This window comes from Cryptomeria japonica, chromosome 7 (assembly GCF_030272615.1).
Source record: "Cryptomeria japonica chromosome 7, Sugi_1.0, whole genome shotgun sequence".
Taxonomy (NCBI): domain Eukaryota; kingdom Viridiplantae; phylum Streptophyta; class Pinopsida; order Cupressales; family Cupressaceae; genus Cryptomeria; species Cryptomeria japonica.
The window spans coordinates 795,549,167-795,569,556 of record NC_081411.1 but is presented as its reverse complement, the minus strand read 5'-3'; the positions used below and the strand labels follow the sequence as shown (position 1 = coordinate 795,569,556).

At 35.0% G+C, this 20,390-nt stretch overlaps 1 protein-coding gene across 1 annotated transcript; it reads left to right on the top strand.

The window, feature by feature from the left end:
- Positions 1-8,525: 8,525 nt before the first annotated feature.
- LOC131068937 (expansin-A8) lies at positions 8,526-10,529 on the top strand. The gene is made up of 3 exons (XM_058004219.2): positions 8,526-8,667; positions 9,387-9,537; positions 9,626-10,529. The coding sequence occupies exons 2-3, from the start codon at positions 9,396-9,398 to the stop codon at positions 10,240-10,242; spliced, it is 759 nt and encodes a 252-aa protein (XP_057860202.2). The 5' UTR covers positions 8,526-8,667; positions 9,387-9,395; the 3' UTR covers positions 10,243-10,529.
- Positions 10,530-20,390: the final 9,861 nt, after the last annotated feature.

Here is a 20,390-nt window from a genome sequence, read left to right as displayed (position 1 = left end):
TGACCCACATCATTCTTGAGCAGTCATCAGTGAGAATCATAAAATACCTATCTCCCCAAATACTTCTAGTTTTCATAGGACCACACAAATCAGTATGCACAAGATCAAGTAAGTTTTCTGTTGAAAAAGACTTACCTTTGAAAGTTGAGAGAGACATCTTCCCAAGTTGACATTCTCTACACAAAACATTCTCTGGTTTGTTCAGCAAAGGCAAACCTCTTACTGCCTTGATCTTACTCGCCTTTACAATATTATCAAAGTTCATATGACAAAGTCTCCTATGCCATATCCAACTGTCATCAAACTTCGCCATCAGACATTGACTTATCTTGGCATTTAGCTAAAACAAGTTACCTCTGGTCTGCTTACCGATGGCAATAAGTTCACCACTCTTTCCAATTATGCTGCAGACTCCACCTTTGAACTCCAGAGTGAGTCCTTTATCATTTAGCTGAGAAACACTCAATAGGTTATTCTTAAGACCTTCTACCCAGTAGACATCATCCGCATTTCTCTTTCAATTCAGTGAGATGGATCCTTTTCCTTTTACCAAGCATGGTGCATCATTGTCAAACTGGAAAACACCTCCATCATATTCTTCCAGAGACAAAAACTTTCTCCGGTCACCAGTCATGTGGTGAGAACACCCACTATCAATAATCCACTCATTAGAGTTGTCAATGCGAGAGACAAGGGCTTTCTTGTCAAACACTTCTTCCTTTATAGCTACAAACACTATGTCTTCATTCTCTTCATCCTTAGATTCTTCATCAGTAACACCTTCATCCACTGCAGCAGGACAATTTCTTCTATTTCCTCCTTTATACTTTCTAAACCTCTCCAGTTTATCCTTATTGTCATTGTTAGGACAGTTAACAGCTATATGTCCTACCTTATTGCAGGAAAAACATTTTAGAGGAAGCTTACCTCTATATTTACCAGTTCCTTTTAGAAGTCTCTTAGCCAGAAGAGCTTCAAACTCCATCAGAATCTCTTCATCATCCATACCTCTACTTTGCATGGATTCATAACTGGTACTTACTTCTTTTCCTTTTTTGGATAGTGCAACAGATGCTCTAAAGGTTGACTCAGTCTTCTGAACACTGCCATCATAGCTATTCAACTCATATATGGTCAACTTTGCAATGATAGAGTATAAGGATACCTTGGTTTTGTCAATAGACCTTAGCTCCTGAATAGAAGCAACTCTGATTGCATAGACCGGTAACAATGATCTCAAAACATTACTGACAATGGTGGCATCATCAATTGTTCCACCAGTGCTCTTGATATCTCCAACAACAGTCTTGATCCTTATGCCATATTGTCTTGATCCTTATGCCATATTGTTGAATGGTTCACCTTCAACCATCCTCATGTCTTCAAATTTTCCTCTAAGGCTCTCTTCCTTAGCTTGCTTGACATGCTCATCACAACCATAAATAGTTTCCAGTGCATCCCATACATCCTTAGGAGTGTCCTTATCTTGTACATCAATGAATTCAATATCGGATAAACTATTGATAAGGGCTTCCATGACTTGCCCATTTTCTTGAATCTCTCTTTTCTGATCATCGGTCATAGTGCCAATGGGGATTACATAGACATTTTCAACATAGCTCCAGTGTTGAGCACCCAAAATCTTGATATAGATCTTCATTCTGTCCTTCCATATTTTGAAGTTATCTCTATTGAACTTAGGACCTTCCCTCTTCATCATTACAGTAGGATCTTTTACCTCAAGTGGTTAAGCTTATATCATCGAGGACCTATAGTTGCTCTGATACCAATTGATAAATAATGATGAACAACCAATACCCTAGCTAGTACTGAGAGGGGGGGGGGTGAATCAGTACATACAAAAACTTCTCTCCGCAACTTATCAAGTTAAAACAATACTAATCGGTTGTCTTCATCGCTGAACTTAACCATGGCAATACCGGTTAAACACAATAAGACTTCAGATAGTCAAAACCAGTAAAGATGAATACTTCAAATACATTCAACACTTGATAACTACTTCACCCATAAACATATGCATGTGGTATATCAACAATACCATAACCATTAGCTCTGCATGCATAACCACTTAAACAAAGAATAATCAGTCATCTCATGAAAAATGCACAACTCATGACACACAAATTTTTCACGTGGAAACCCAAATGGGAAAAACCACGGTGGGGATGAATACCCACAAGCTCATTTTGAACTCTTTTGAAGCTCGCTCTGTTAGGAGCCTAGTCTGGTTAAAGACTTTACAATAAGGTTTTGTTAGGAACCGATCCTATTAAAAATCACCCGGTTAAGGGATGGCTATATACCCTGTTAAAGGTTGAAACCCCGTTAAAGGTTACCTCGCTAGAGGATTTGAAGAACTCAATGATCTTGAGTCACCTGGTTAGAGGATTTACAATAAGCCTGTTAAAGCTACACGACAAAGGGATTTTCCTTCTGTTGAAATGGTTAGAAGACAATAGATAAAACTCTGATCTGATAACAACACTATATGCTAAGGTAGATCCTTTTCAGTTCCTCTACTCTGCAATCACACTCTGCAGTTTTCCACTCACTAGTCTGGCAAGTATCTCATCACTCGGATACACACACAACATTTTCCAACAACTTACAATAAGAAACATCATCGACCTTATAGAAAACAATTAGGTCGATAGCATAAACCCTAAACCCTAAGCCTTTAGGTTTACAATTACAGGTGGTACAATCCTGACTGTCCAAACATTTTACATGGAAGGAAACAATCTCGAACAAATCACAAGTCATTCTACATTGTCCATTCTTCACCGCACATAGGAATTAGTAACTCATCACGCTCTCTTATCATACCGCTAAGAAGAATGTTCATTCCCGAGGTAGACATTTAATGCAGTCGATCCTTCACATGAAAGATCCTCAAGGAAATCCTTCATGTGCACAAAAATGACGTGGCATCTTGATCTCATCCTCATTTCTTAGCTAACTCATCACAAAATATCATTAGTTGCATTGCACAAGCTAGATTTCCAAACTGGAAACCCTAGGGCTGAGACTACCAACCGGTAGACATACTTAGTGAAACCCTGACACCGGTTCACTACATCTATATCTCTTCATACTGGTTTACCAACTTCTTCCAATCTTTATACTAGTTCACTTGTACTTATTGACATCAATGAAAACATACATTGTCATCATATCATCATGTTGGTTCATCATATGCCAACAAGTTTCACATTAAACAAGATAATTTTTTGATGCCTCTCTTACACTCGAATGCTCATTTAGGTTCAGGGTAAGTTGAGAAGGCCTAGAATGGTGTCCACCAATCTTGTCTCCACGAAAGGTTGGCGTGGTCCACTAGAGTTGTATGGGGGTTAGGGGTCGGGAGAGGTTACTAGGTAACCCAGGATGGGGGTCGGGATGTAGTGAAGACCTACTAGGGTAGCTCATGACAACCTAGTGATGACACTCTTCCCAGTTGCATACCTAGTGGTTTTCTTGGTTGATCTTTGTGTTTGTTGGGGCCTCTAGAATCTGAAATTGTTTGTTGTTCTTGTGAATTCTTTATTCTATCTTATGATTTCATTGTGAGTGTATTCTTGTGAGCCTGGTGTTATGCTCGTCCCACTTGTATTTTCCTCTAATCTTGATTCTGACTGATACCTCCTAGCACGAGGGGTGGACCTGATGGTACCACATGGCTGGGTGGAATGCTATTCACACCCATTGGATTTTGGTATGAGTTGCATCATGATCAAGATGGTTCGAGAGAAGATTGAAGATCTACCTTGCATTCCAGATATTGAGCTTTTGACATTATTGTTTGAAGATTGTATCCATACATATACCTTGTAATATATTTATGATCATATGTATACTCTCTTGACAATGTAAATTGTACCATGTACCTTGAGAAGGACAATGTAATATTATATGATAGAGATCCTTATTTATTCATGTATGCTGGTCTTGTTATTGGAGATTTAATGTTGTGGGGCCTTGAAGACACTTGGATGATTTATATGATCTGTATGTCCTATCTTGTATCATCTTGTAGAATTGTAAATGTATGGTTTATTTCTTCTTAATCATATAAAAAAAAAAAATTGCATTTTTATTGCTTATTATTGTTTTTTCCTTTGGGCATTACATCTTCCATCTTCAAGGAATATAGTTTCTTCCTCAATAAAATCTAATTCAATAAGGATTTCAGTTGACACATTTCACCAAGCTTCCTCCATAGCTTCTTTACAGTATTCTCTTCATGGACATTGATTAGAAAAAAGTCTACCAGGTATAATCTGATTAGACCCTTGGCTTTTTGGTCCATAACATCACACTGAGCAGTCGTAGTAGGATATGAGGGTCTTGAGACATTTACATCAACAAAATCCAACTGATCTCGATCTATTAACAAATCTTCTATCTTCACCTTCCACATCTCAAAATTACTTCCATGAAATTTCTCCACCTCTATTCTCCCCGATGAACTTGCCATCTGAAAATTCCTACAACAAGATCAAAAAGTGTCTTCTGCACAATCTCCCACTCAAATTTGGATTAGTTCAAAAAACCCAACAACCCACAACTGAAACCAAATGTGATCAGGCTCTAATACCACTTGTATGGAAGTTAAGTAGCAGAACTACTTCCTACACTAACCTTGAGAGGAGGGTAATGCAAATTTTTTTACACAGTGTTACAACAGTTACAAAAACTTATCAAAAATAGACACAACAACATGCATACCACAACACAGTAATTTATGTGGGGAAAACCCTTTCAGGAGAAAAACCCCACACTCCAAAAGCCACCCAATATATTATTATGCAATCAACACATATTATAATATACTTGCAGAGAAAGCTCTTCACACGAGGACCACTAATTAGATATTCAAAGGTAACTCAATAGCCATAAGACTCTTACACAGAACCTCTATCTCATGCACCTCATATATAGGAGATACAATATAAGTAACCGTCAAACTGTATTATAAAACCATGGCCTAAAACCACCCAATAAAGTGGAGCCGACCTTATCTCCTATCTAGATTCCTTTTGACATATCAAAACACACATTGACATGTGTCCCTCCCTTTTATAGCTCATTTATGTGTCCGATCAATTTTATATTTCCTATTTCAAGAGTACAAACTTCTGGAGGCCATAACTTGTGAACCGTGTGTCCCATTGATGAACCGTTTGAAGTGCCGAAAAGATCGCGAAGTGCTCTAACACCTCATAAAATGCTATGCTATTTAATCCCACTTTTTAGGGTGTTTTGGAGCCTCTAAAGTCCTCAAAATTAAATTTAAACTTTTCATCATAGCCCTCCAAAACAAAAACTTTCATATCTTCAAAACTAGTTGTGATCTTACAATGAAACTTTACTAGAATGCTTATCTAGCCAACCAAAAGCTTTGGAGATAATTTTGCACCATTTCATTCTCAAATGAAAACTTACTATAAATAGTAACCTCATGTAAATGCAAGGTTGAGACACTATTTTCCCCAACAGACTATGGGTTTTGACATAGCTCCCATAACCATAAGACCCAGAAAAATAGAGGCATAGCTTGATGGAGATCCTTGGGTAACTAGGTTTTGAAATGGCTTCCAGAACCTTTGGAATAACAACAAGGGGTCTTGACATGCACCCCAAACCTTCATAATGGGTTTTTGAATGACTCCCATAACCATCAGGAAAAACTTGACAAAAGCCCTCAAACAACTAGTCCTCGTCATAACAATAAATCCCATCTCCACCTCAATAGAAGATGTAATATTTTAAGGTTATTGAAAACATACTGGCTAAAATATCGAATACTCATATGTAAAATCCAAACGCGTGGTGTCATAAAATTTTATAAATAAGCATTAGTGTCTTGTTTTCTATTATATGTAGCTCAAATAAAGGTACAACAAAAATGAGAGGCAACGTATATGTGATAACCACAAAATCAAGTGGTGTATGATGTGGTGGATAGTGTAATGGAATTTTTTTATTAGGCATATTATTCACCTTTTTACTAACATTAGAAAATTCTTGCCATAGTGTATCCAAAGTAGAGGTAAGATAACCATGTTATGAGTGTTTTTTGAAATAATAGAGGAAATATAATGAGAATGTGTGAGAGGAGGTATATCATGCCTATGTAAGGAGGAATTGCATTTTTAAAGTGGAGTAAACAGGGATGAGAGGGAGGAACAATATGAGTATCATAAGTGTGGTGAAGATCACTACTAAGCATGTGTGTGGAAGGAAGTGATGTGGGGGAACACTAATGGACCATAAATTGGTAGGAACATTAGAGGCAAAAAAAAAGAGATTAGAGTTAAATTAAAGATGGAAATTTGAGTGGTAGCAGCTATTAAAGGACAGCTATGGAAGGAGAGGACTTCTAAAAGAGATAGAAGGATTAGACAATATAGCATTAGAAAAAGCCAACAAAGTACTAATATCATAAAGAATTTTTGTGCCGTATGGATTAGTTGCTAATTTCTTAAATGCAAAAGAGTAGTCACTTTTCGAGTAAGTGCATCAACAAGAATTTGCTAATCTAAGCATGGTTTAGTTTAACTACATATATATCATTGTTGCAATCATATTGTTCCTTATGACCTTTTTAATTCTTCTCAGTACAAACATTTAAAATGTAATATTAACATTAGATTGGATAGTCATGTTAGAGTTTAAAAGACCTCTTTCTCACAAAAAAGATTAATTTTTTGAGTAACTATTTGAATAAACAAAACGATATGAATAAAAAAGATATAGAAGTAAACAATATTAATCACTCAAAGGTTTGAAAATAAAACGCATATATAAATAGTCAGATATAAATGAAACTACAAAGACAAATATAAAAATGTGTAAGATGCATAAAAGCAAGATGAGTGGCATAAAATAACTCACCAAACCTAGACCTTAAAAAAAGAAGTTAGAAAAGAGAGATCAAATGTGAAAGTAGGATAAGTCATCTACATTTCAAACCAAGTTTTGTTTATCTCTAATATACAATTCCCCTTTATCAAAAAGAACACGTGAATCCACATTACCAACTCTTTATCAAAATAGTACAAATTTGCCTGTCCAATAAGTCTTTATAAGGCAATAAAGTCATGGCTCGTGAAAGACTTTCTTATAATTTCTATTGGTTAAAATTTCAGACAATCATATGTAAAATAAAATTCTAATAACAAAGATAAAAATATGTAAGGTGGATAAAAGCAAGATGAATGACTCAAAATAACTCACAAAACCTAACACAAAGAAAAAAAAAAGTTTAAAAAGAGAAATCAAATTTAAAAGTGAAGATAACTCATCTACATTTCAAACCAAGTATTATTTATCCCTAATATACAATTCCCCTTTATCAAAAGAAAACAGAAGGATCCACGTTACTGACTCTTTACCAGAATAGTACAAATTTGCCTGTCCAATGAGTCTTTATAAAGCAATAAAGTCATGATTCATGGAAGACTTCCTTATGATTTCTAATGGTTAAAATTTCAAACAAACAAGAAACATGAGTTTTTCAAAAGCAAATGACTGCATAAGAAGAACAAAACATAATCAAGGAGGATAAGCATTTGTCAAGGCGTTGTTAAATGCTCTGCCTTTTGCAGCCGTGCAGTCGCTAGAGCGGTGGCGACATTCACATGGGTTGTTCGCTGATGGAAAGAAAAAAGCAAAACTCTTATCTTCCCAAGAGTTTTCCCTCTGCTAAACTCTAATGGTGGGTCCAATTGTCTGTTACATTGCCCCTTTCTTTCCCCTCCCAACTCAACACTTATGTGGCCAAAACTTAAAGTATACCAGCTCTTTGTTCTTTCTGGCTATGGAAAATCTGATCATAGATAAATGAACGGCCCCTCACAAAGGAACAAATGTGGGCAAAGATGTGACAAATGCTCATCAGATCAACATAAAAAATAAGATAGAACCAGAAAATCTGTTTGGTGGACGCCTACCATGTGAATCTCTAGTACAATAATGTCTTAACCAAAATGCCAATGTCCAGATGAGTTTAAGAATATCTTCTACGAAGCCTGACCGCCATTAAAACTGTTGTCAGTCAACATTTATGAATTTGTTTTTCTTATTGTGTAGTGTCCCACTTCTAGTTGAATTGCACCAGATCTGAAAGCTGACAAATAGCTCTTGCATTAAACACCGACGCAAATCTGAAAGTTTATTGGATAATTTCGACTTTTCGAAGGTCTAATGATGTCATTAATACCCGATACAGAATTTGCTCAGGTGATGGGCCTTCGTGTCAACCGATTTGCCTTGTTTTTCTTCACACATTCGTAAGAAAGATCCCATGAAATCCCCTCATTGTCTGTATTTCGTGGAATTTAAAAGGAAGTTTAGATGCAAACACGTGCAACTCAACATCAGCCCTCGGTTAACAGGGGGTCCGCCTGTTGTTTTTGACTCAACCTCCGCCAATACTCCATGTGCAGCTGGGTCCCCCGCCATGTGCAGAGTTCAGTAAACGACGAAACTTTTCTTTAATTGCATTTGATAAACGTATTCAGAAATCGTAAGCCAGGAGAAATCGGACAATCTTTATATAAAGACCAATGCCCATTAGAAAATCCAAGCAAGAATCCTACTTCTTTTATCACTTCTTTAGCCTCTGTGGTCTCTCTGAATCAGGTACATTCTCATTCTCCTATCTCCTAACTTAAAAGAGGAGTATTGAAAGTTTTTGAATTTGATTGCGTGTATCTTTTAGTGTTAATTCTTTGGATCATATTTCATGATCTATTATCAAGATAGTTTCTAAGATATATATTAATGAGTATTGAAAGTTTCTGGATTCAATTGCATTTTTCTTTTTGTGTAAATTTTCAGCTCATATTCAATCTTCCATAATCAAGATGGTGAGATGTATATTGTTTCAACAGTTCATGTTAATGAGTACTGAAAGTTTCTGGATTTGATTTTGTGTATCTTTTATCAAGATAGTTTCCAAAATGCATATTAATGAGTATTGAAAGTTTCTGTATTTGATATGCGTGTGTTTTTTTGTATCAACATTTGGGATCATACTCCATCATCCATCACTCAGATAATACCATGTATATTGTTTTAACAGTTCATGTTAATGAGTACTGAAAATTTCTGAATTTGATTGATCATACTTCATAATCTATTATCAAGATAGTTTTCAAAATATATACTAATGAATATTAAAAACTTCTGAATTTGATTGTATGTTTTTTTTATCAATATTTTGTATCATATTCCTTTATCCGTCATCATGACCGTGAGATGAGATGAACATTGTTAAAGTGTCAGTACCTAGTTCTTGTGATTCGAGTAGTCTATTTCTGGTCAGTTCTCTTACATCACAGACTGGTGTTCTGATGCAGAAAGTCATAATGGGGCCCCTCTGCAGAACTACATTGATTTCACTGGTATCAATTCTATGCATATCGACTCGACTTGTCTATGGACAATACGGTGGTTGGCAGTCTGCTCATGCTACATTTTATGGAGGCAGTGATGCTTCAGGCACAATGGGTATGTTTGTTTTTCCATTATTAGTATTTCACACAGACTAGGAATTCTGGTCCTTAAGTTGGTGTACTGAATAAATGAATTTGTGCAGGAGGAGCATGTGGGTATGGCAATTTATACAGCCAAGGCTATGGAACCAACACCGCTGCTCTGAGCACTGCACTGTTCAACAACGGTCTCACCTGCGGAGCATGCTACGAAATGAAGTGCAACGACGATCCACAGTGGTGCTTGCCCGGAACAGTCAGAGTCACAGCCACAAACTTCTGCCCACCAAACAATGCACTCCCCAATGACAATGGTGGGTGGTGCAATCCTCCTCTGCAGCACTTCGACATGGCCCAGCCTGCGTATGAGCAGATCGCCAAGTACAGAAGTGGGATTGTCCCAATTCAGTTCAGAAGAGTTCCCTGCCTTAGGAAAGGAGGAGTTCGGTTCAGCATTAATGGGCACTCATACTTCAATCTGGTGCTCATTTCGAATGTTGGAGGAGCAGGGGACGTTCATGCTGTGTCCATCAAGGGATCGAGGACAGGGTGGCAGGCCATGTCGAGGAACTGGGGACAGAATTGGCAGAGCAACTCGTACTTGAATGGGCAGGCTCTGTCATTCAAGGTGACCACCAGCGATGGGAGGACAACGATTTCATATAACGTGGCTCCTTCTGGCTGGCAATTCGGGCAAACATTCCAAGGAAGCCAGTTCTGAATATATCTAATCAATTTATAATTAGTATTAGTACTAGTATTTATGCTAATCACCCGTGTTGAACGAGGCATAATTGTAATAGGCATCTGGGATGGTGTGGTGATTCCGACATTGGCACCCTCTCCCTGCTCCTCCTCCTCATCATCATCATCATCATTATTTGCATATATTTATATAGGTGTCAGAGAAAGGAAGTTTGTTATTGTATTAATCATAATTTACTGCTCTGCTACTGTATGTACTCTAGAAACCGTTCTTCCAATTGTATTGATATGATATTTATGGTTTCCTGGTGTCCCGGTGGTTTGGACAAAAAGAATACATCAGAGATTGAATTTGGAATTTGTGTATTAATGGGGCTCTTAATAAAAATATGTAATAGAAGAGAAAAAGTCATTTAGGTCAAGTATTTAAAGTCTAATAGCTAAAGCTCTTGCTTTTAAGACTTCGACCTACCAGAAGAGAAGGAAAAAATCATTTGGGAGGGTCAAATAATTATTATTGTCTAAATTTAATGAATTTATATAAAATGTGATGACATAATAGTGTCATGCTTTTTAGTTTAAGATGGACATTCAAATTATAGAAAATTTAATTAATTATTTTTTATTTATAACAAACAAATTATTAATAATATATAGATATTGTGTCTAAGAGGTTGAGAGTTTAATTGGTTCAAATATTGAGTTTTTATTATTGCAGCTCAATTTCTTAAGGGATATGTAAAGTTGAATTCTAAGTTGCGATTCTTGATCGTTTATAGTTGGCTTCTAATATGAAGATGAGTTAATAAAATTGGATTTCTAAGTGGTGGCTCGCAGTCTTCTATATGTGAATTTTAATGTGTTAGTTTGTAATGAGCGTGTATTGATCTAATATCAATGCTCGTATGAACAAAATATTTGTAATCGATATACAATTCAAAGTTATATAGATATTGTAAATAAATGAATTTTTAAATTTTATGTATAGATTTTAAATATTTTATAAATTGAAAATAATTTGTTTTTAAATGGAGAACTTTATATCATCCACAAAGAACTTTTAGCTATCTAATTGTCTAAATTTAATAAATTAATATAAATAATAAATAAATAAGTTAGATTTGGGTGATAGGATAATAGTGTTTGTTTTTTTATTTATGACGAACATTCAGATTAAGATCTTTAACTATGATTTTATATTTTTATATATAATAAATAAATAATATAAAGGTAATATGAATTAAAGATATTTTAGAGTTCATATGTTGGTTCTAATTATTTTTTTAATTAAAAATAAATTATTTTACTGTTTAATTTTTTTACTAACTTATTTTTATTTATTAATAACTTATTTTACACTTTACATAACTTTTAATGAGAGTTACTAATTTCTTTTTTTTAGGGGTCATATTAGTGCATTATTTTTTTAATTTAAAATCAAAATAATTATAATCTAAAGTAGTGTCATGATGTATGATTTTTGGGGGTCTATTTTTAAAAAAAATGAAACAAGGATATCAATATGGATTACCCAATTTTTTTAAAAAAAATAAAAAATAAAAATAAATTCTTTTTCCATGTATCTTGAATAAAAACCTTAACGTTCAAAAAAAAATTTATGGTCAGTAGAAATGAAAATAAATATAATAATTAAATGAAATATACTAATACATAGATGCCTTAAATACATTATTCAAAAAAATGTTGATATTTTCTCTATATATTATTTTGATTATATTTCATGTTTTGTACCAAGTTAATGATTTGTTCTAATGTGATTATATAGATTCAAATGTAAGTAAAAAAGGTTGCACTTGAAGTCACTCATCTTATCTATGTTGTTGGATCAATAGCATAACACAATGTGTGCTATTGCTATAGTTCTCCAAATCTTGCCTCTAGTTGAATTCATTCATCGCCTTGTAGGTGTTGTTGAGGGTGCAACCAAGACTCTCATTCTTAGGCCTCTCAACTTCTAGCAATTAACAGAACCATGTTCATGCATTTATATAAAATATTGTCATATAATACTTATGTTTCCATTCAAACTACAGACCATCTGAATCTAGTAATGTTTTCTTTGCATTTGTTCTCAAACCCTTTATGTGGTCGACTAGAGACTTAGAGAAAATAGAATATCCTTTGTTCTATAAATTTAATCCACTACATTGAATTTAAGAACTCAAAAGAGTCAATTAATTAGTTAACGCATGAATCATAATCGGCTGATAAGAAATTATAATACTAAGCCGATAAGTTTTACCCATCTTAGGTAGTTGATAGTTGTGGACCATTAGTTCAGTGAAAGATTGTTATTTAATTATTGTTGAAAGGCACTTTCATGTATGCATGTACGTGCAAGGGATGCACCTACATGTACATTAATAAATAATGGATTTACTTATATTATTTTAGGCTAAGAATTGGTAATTATAAAATTTGATTGTGTGTGAATCATGCAATAAGAATAAAGGGTTGATGAAACATCAAGTTGTCTATGTATGAACTTCTATTAATCAATTTTAAGGTAGCCTATCTTGAATAGAAAATAGAATGCAATGTTAGCATATTGAATTGGTTAAGTCAATTTATCAAATCAACTAGAACTTGAGTGATATTGTAACAAGTCGAGTAGGGTGGTGAACAATGACTGTGTGTTCAACGTGCTTTGCAATTATATGAAACCTTTGGCCAAGTTGGTGCAGTGTTCTACATACACCTATTAGTCCACTAGATCTAGATACACTACCTATTCAAAAGGTCATGCTACTTAGGAGGTACCTATAGTGTGTGACCGACTAGAGTCATGTAGGTTCTAAACACCAAGCTCAAATGCCAATTAGATCTAGTCTTGTATCTACACCCTAATGAAGGATAGGGTCACTTCCATAAGGAAGGTATGCAAGGGATTGCCATGTTTGTGGATGGAAGTAAAGTGTCTTGATGATGCTCTCCCTCCTACAAAATAAGTCAAGAAAGTAAGCTTTCGTAAACTCTTACCCTTTTTGTTTACTTTTGCATAATAATTGGTTAAGTGCACAAATATGGGAGACCAAAAAGAGGTCTTAAGATGTCAACTTTTTCCTAAAATCAGCAAAGTCTGAACTTCGATGAGAAATTGAAGATAGGTACACTCAAAATTTGAAGGGCTCTAAATCTACTTTCTAAACTACTAATTTTTTTTTGAAAATCGTTGATATTAAGGGTTTCAAAAAGGGGAACCACATTCAACGGTCCTATTTTTATCAGAAAAACATAACATAGCACCAAATGTGGTACCCCTAAAATGTTAACTTTTTTTACAATTTTGAAAATTTCTTTGGTAAAAAACTAGCTAATACCATGTAGTTTATGCCAAATTTTTAGCTATTTTTTTCATGAATATATGATATTTTACAAATTTCCAAAGTGTACACATTCTTGAAAAAAACAAATGAGCGTCCTCTAAAATTTGTGAAAACTAATCAAAAATCAAATTTTATTTTATTTAAATTGTGGATAATGGAATCTAGTTTCTAAAAATATAATTTGTTTCAAATTTTGATGAACAAGTAAAAATCTATGCCCAAAATATGTCATGTTGGTTTTTGACAAAAAATGAACACACTAACAATAGAAAATAGAGATAAAGACCTTAAAATTATCAAAATGTGAAAAGAATTATATGGTTGGATAGCTAAAAGAGATATTAACAATTCCATGGTGTTTATTTTTGTTTGTTTTGAAACATGTGCAAACCTAATGAAGAGCATGAACAAAAATGCTAGAAACTTTTGCATGTTTTCAAAAAAACTTGTCTCGGCTCTGAGAAGGACGTTCAAGCCTTTGGGTTGGATTCCCAAGGCAAATCCAAATCTAAGGCTTGGTGCACGCCAAATTTGGCGTGCGCCAAATTCAAAAAATGTAAATTTTGCATTTGGCGTGCGCCAAGTATGGCACACATGAAATTTTTCAGATATAGAATATTTATTTGGATGTCTCACTTTCTCCCCCAAACTATGGACCAAATTATCACTCCCTCTCTTATTGTTTATGTTCATTCTCTCTCTCATTACATATCCCTTCAAACCTCTCTCTCCCCATATCTATCTCGCTATCTCACTACCTCTTTATGTCACTACCTCTCCCTCATCTAATTTCCGACATTCTCTCTCTCCCCTATATCATTGTGTCTAGGTATCTCCCTCACTTTCTTCCTCTCTCTCTCTCTCTCTCTCTCTCTCTCTCTCTCTCTCTCTTCTCTCTCTCTCTCTCTCTCTCTCTCTCTCTCTCTCTCTCTCACACACACACACACACACACACACACGCGCGCACACACACACACACACGCACACGCGCGCGCGCGCGCGCGCGCGCACACACACACACACACACACACACACACACACACACACACACACACACACACACACACACATTCTCCCACCCTCCTCTTCTTCCTCACCCTCTCTTCCTCCCCCTCTCTATCTCCCCATCCCTCCTTACCCCTCTCTCATTCACACACACACACACACACACACACACACACACACACACACACACACACACACACACACACACACACACACACACACATCTTCTTCCTCCCTCCCTCACCCCCTTTATAGTTCTCCCCCTCCCTCCCCCTCCCTTCCTCTCCCTCTATATCTTCCCACCTCTCTCTCTCTCACACACACAATTTGTTGAATCTTAAAAAATTTAATAGAGAGCATTTGGAACTTGCCAAATTGAATGCACGTGAGAAATGGTAAAAAGGGACATTGGACCAATAATTCAAGCCCACGTTCCCTAGTTTTGTCTTCTATTTTCTCTAATTACGATAAAGAAAGGCCTTTTCATATTTTTGACATTTCATAGAAGCATATTTAGTATATTCCATCACCATTTGACTACCTTTTCTCTAGTTGGACAAGGTACAAAACAAAAATTTGAAAGTTTTGGAGTGATTTTTACTATAGGAGGTAATTTTATCATGCTTTTATAATTCAAATGTTCATTATGATTTTTTTTGTTATTCTTTCACAATATACAATTACTACATCAATAAGAGAATAATCTAATAAGTGCATATGTCAATAAGATCACCTTGATCACATATTTCTAGTTATGTCATAACTTCAGGGACCTTAGCAATCATAACTTAATTTCATATATTGCTATTATTTTGTCACTTTGTCTATAAGATTGTTTGTGTTGACATAATGATAAATCCAACTATTGTCTTGAATAATCAAAACCAACAACCAAAACTATTTGCATTATAATGTGAAATTCAAAACAAAAAAATAACTTAGCACAAAGAAATGTATGCACCAAACATCTGTTGGGAAAATGGTGTCTCAACCTTGCATTTACATGAGGTTACTATTTATAACTGTATGTTTTTGTTTAAGCATGAAATGGTGCGAAATTCTCCCTAAAGCTTCTAGTTGGCTAGATGAGCATGTCGATAAATTTTCACCACAAGATCATAGATAGTTTTGTAGATATTAAAATTTTCATTTTTTGAGGGTGTGATGAAAAGTTTAAAATTAATTTTGATGAATTTAGAGGCTCTAAATAGCCCTGGAAAGTGAGCGTAAACGGTGTAGCATTTTGCAAGGCAATATATTATTTCACAAGCTTTCTGACACTTCAAACAATTCGTCAATCGGACACACTATTTAGAATTTATGGCCTCTAAAAGTTTGGACTCCTAAAATAGGAAATATAAATTACATCAGACACATAAATGAGTTGTAAAAGGGGGAGCATGTGTTGATGTGTGTTTTGACATGTCATAGGGCATCTAGAATGGAGATAAGGTCGACTCTACTTTATTGGGTGGTTTTAGCCCATAGTTTTGTAATATCGTTTGATGGTTTCTTGTATTGTATCTCTTATATATGAGGTGCATGAGATAGAGGTTGTGTGAAAGAGTCTTATGGCTAGTGAGTTACATTGGAGTCTCTAATTAGTGGTACTCATGTGAAGAGCTTTTTGTGGAAGTATATTGTAATTTATTATTGATTGTTGAATAATATATTGAGTTATTTTTGGAGTGTAGGTTTTTTTCCCTCGAAAGGGCTTTCCCCATGTAAATCATTGTGTTGTTGTGTTGTGGTGTGCATGATATTTTGTTTATTTCTATTAATTTTTTCTAACTGTTGTAACAATCTATAAAAAAAATTGCGTTACCCTCCTCTCAAGGTTAGTGTAGGAAGTTGTTTCGCTACTTTACTTCCTTACAAGTGGTATTAGAGCCTGATCACCTTTGGTTTCAGTTGTGGGTTGTTGGGTTTTTTGAAATAATCCATATTTGAGTGGGAGCTTGTGCAAAAGATACCAAGTTTGATATTTTTGTAAGAATTTTTAGATGGAAAGTTCTTCAGGGAGAATAGAGGTGGAGAAATTTAATGGTAGTAATTTTGAGATGTGGAACTTGAAGATGGAAGATCTGCTAATAGATAGAGATATGTGGGATGTTGTTAATGCAAATGTCTCAAGACCTACAGATCTTACTGTGGTTTCTCAATATGATGTTATGGATCGAAAATCCAAGGGTCTAGTTAGATTGTGCCTAGAAGACTCTGTTCTGATCAATGTCCACGAAAAGAACACTGCAAAGAAGTTATGGAATAAGTTTGATGAGATGTATCGGGACAAATCCTTATTAAATCATATTTTCTTGAGGAAAAAATTATATTCCTTAAAGATGGAAGAGGGTGGACAAATTGCAAATCACCTGGAAGCATTTAATATTTTGGTGGCTCAATTGGTATATGTTGGTGCTAAGATGGATGAAGAGGAGAAATGTCAAATCTTTCTTTATTCTTTGCCTGATTTGTGGGATACTCTTGTTATGGTTATCGATAGTACTTCTATTATTTTGAAGTCTAAAGATGTGGTGGGTTTCCTACTTTATGAAGAGATGTGGAGGAAGGTATCCATCAATTTGAAGGAAGCCCTAACTTTTCATGGAATATCTAAGGGAAAAGGCAACAAGAATGAGAAGGGAAATAAGTCCAAATCAAAAGGGAGATCAGAATCTCCTGGAAAGTCCAAATTCATTTGTTGGAATTATGGTCATCCAGGTCACATCCATAAGGACTACAAAGAAGAAAAGAAGAAGAAAAAGAAGAAGTTTGATTCTGATTTTGAGTCCGAGAAGGAAGATGGTGATTCATTCATTGCAGATTTTGGTACTCATGCAGATAATGATGCCTGGTTAATTGACTCGGGTGCATCTTTTCATATGACTTCCAATAAAGATTGTTTTTTTTAATATGAAGAATTTAATGGAGGAAAGGTGTACTTGGGTGATGATTCACATTTAGATATTGTTGGTCAAGGTAAAGTTAGGATCAATTTTTCTAATGTTAGTATAAAAAGGATTAGTGGTTTGTTGCATATCCCTAGATTAAAACAAAATTTATTATCTGTGAGCAAAATGATAAATGTAGGTGTGCATGTAGTCTTTTCTGATGCAAGATGCAGGATGCAAGATTATTAAGGGTGATATGGTGATTGATAGAGGTGTCAGGTTTGGCACTTTGTATAAGCTATATGCATACATGTTGAGTGTAAAAGCACTTCTGTAAAAACTAAATCTGTGGATACTTCGTCGGAAGATTTGAGGGTTTCACCTTCAGCAGATGGACATGTCTTTTGGGTACCTAAGGGCTCTCTTTATTCAGAAGCAAAGTTACCTACATAGAATACTATGTTATGGCACCAAATACTTGGCAACATTGGAGAAAAGGGTCTAAGGATCTTGAAAAATAAAAACCTTGTTGAAGGTTTGAATGATTGTAATCTTGACTTTGATTTCTGTTAGCATTGCATTTATTGAAACCAAAACCATGTTCAGTTTTGCTCGAGTTCTCATAAATATTGTGTTGTTTTGGATCTTATTCATTATGATGTGTTTGGTCATGTATATGTTCCTTCTATTGTAAAATATGCATATATATGTTTCATTTATTGATGGTTTTAGTAGAAACACATGGGTATACTTTCTAAAGAGTAAATTTGAAGTTTCTAGTCATTTAAGAATTTAAAGCAATGGTTGAGTTATAGACTGGAAAAAAAATTAAAGGGTATGTGCAAGATCATGGGGGGCCAAAAAGTGGCAATGGAGAAAAAAATGCGTTTTAAACCTTTCCAAACACACCAAAATCCGTTTTGACTTTTTGTTTCGGTTGGGCAAAATTTGAATTTGGTTTGGTAATACCAAACTAAATCAGATATCCGTTAATATCAGATATCCTATATTAACGGATATCTGATTTGTGATGTCATACTTTTTCAAATCGGATATCCATTTTTCTCAATATAAAAAATATAGTTTAGTAAAATGGGCATAACTTTTGCCTTTCTTATCGAAATTTTGATTTTTTATAAGCATTGGAAAAGTAATTCAGAGACCTATCAAATTGATAAGGTAGTTTTATGATATTATAGACCAAAAATTAATTATAATTATTTGAAGTTAGTCCTTCAATTTTAAAACTTTAAATACTCACAAATTTTGCATACAAAGTCTTATTTTTTTCTATCACCTCCTTTATCTATCACTTGTCTATCTATACTTATATAAATATATTTTATCTATCTCTTTATTCTCTACTTATGTCACTTATTTTCTCATCCCATCTAGATAAATAAATTCCCAAGTTACCTACATCTCTACATATATCTGCATCTTTCTATTCCTATCTCTCCCTCTCCCACTCCATCATTGTCACTCCTTATTTCTATATTTCTCTCTAATAATCTCTCTTCTCTTTATTTATCTCCCTCCTCTACCTTATCGTACCTATACTTATATATTACCTATCTCTATCACCTCCTTTCTCTCCCTATCTTGTCCCCTCTATCTCTATATCCCTATAGATCTATCTTCATGTATATTTATATCTCATTATCTCTGAATCTCAGTTATTCACTCCTGTGTGGGAGAAAAAGTGACACTAAGAAAACATGCCCAAATCTCACTTTCAACCACACACTTGTGGAATACGAAAGAGCCTAGAGGTATCACACAATTGGCTACTTCTTTTTGTGGAAGAGAGATCCATGGGATACCTATTAGGATTTCTATTCCCTTGTTGTAATTGAAAGACAAAGTGATGCAAGTTCAATCCCCAACCCCAAAATGCAAGCAGGAACTAATGACAAGATTGCAGAATTGAACTTAAACAATGGAAAGCTGTAAATACAAGGATAAGACCAAAATGTAAATGCGTACCCGGAGTTAAAATATGAATAAAAATGTCCGGGACCATGTCCACCGGGTGCCATGGTCCCGACAACTTTTCACCAAATTTTCAGGGCCGTCGGATATGATGATTTTAGAGAGAATCCCGAAGTTACAGGTGATTTCAAGATGTTTTGACCCCGAAACCAAGCCCCCAAGTTTGAAATAGGACTTAATTAGGGTTTTTGATTAAGTGGTGTATTAGAGGAATAAAATGTGAAGGGCGCGCTTTAGGGAAAGGGCCCAACTTTATGATGTAGAGAATGATGAAATAGAACCTTAGACCTAATTAATTTAATTAATTAATTGCTAAAGGGGAAATGCAATGCAAAATACAAAATGCGCCAAGGCAGGTGCTAAACTAGGTGTGAAATTGTACCACCCTAGCAAGTGTGTACAATTTACGATGCTACATTTAGCCCCCACTTTAGCGGTCATATGAACACTACGTGCATATGCAAGCTAAAGTACAGAAAAGTAAACATTATTTGAAAAAGGATATATCCATAAGTCTGTCGAACGAAGCCCCCAGTGGCATCTGCAGTACACAGTTAGGAACCGCACCCTACAAAACCACATGTTAGATCACAAAATCACCTAATGCTTACTAAGGAAGGTGATGAAAATTCGAGGGTAGGTATATGCCCCCCCTTGTTTCGGCTTGCTAATTTTAGTGAGTTGAAACAGGGTATCATGTTTACCACTTCGAATTGTTAAAGAAATATTGATGACAAATGCTCACAAGAAGATTTGATATGAGATCACAAAGTAATGGAGAATCATTTGGTAAGAAAGAGGACTAAATCTCAATTCCAACAAAACAAAGAGTGTGAGGATTTGAGAGTTCTCTAACAAAAGATGAAGGATGTAAATGGAAACAAAATGCAAAGAGAAGAAAAGAGAGGAAAAAAAGCATGAATACACAC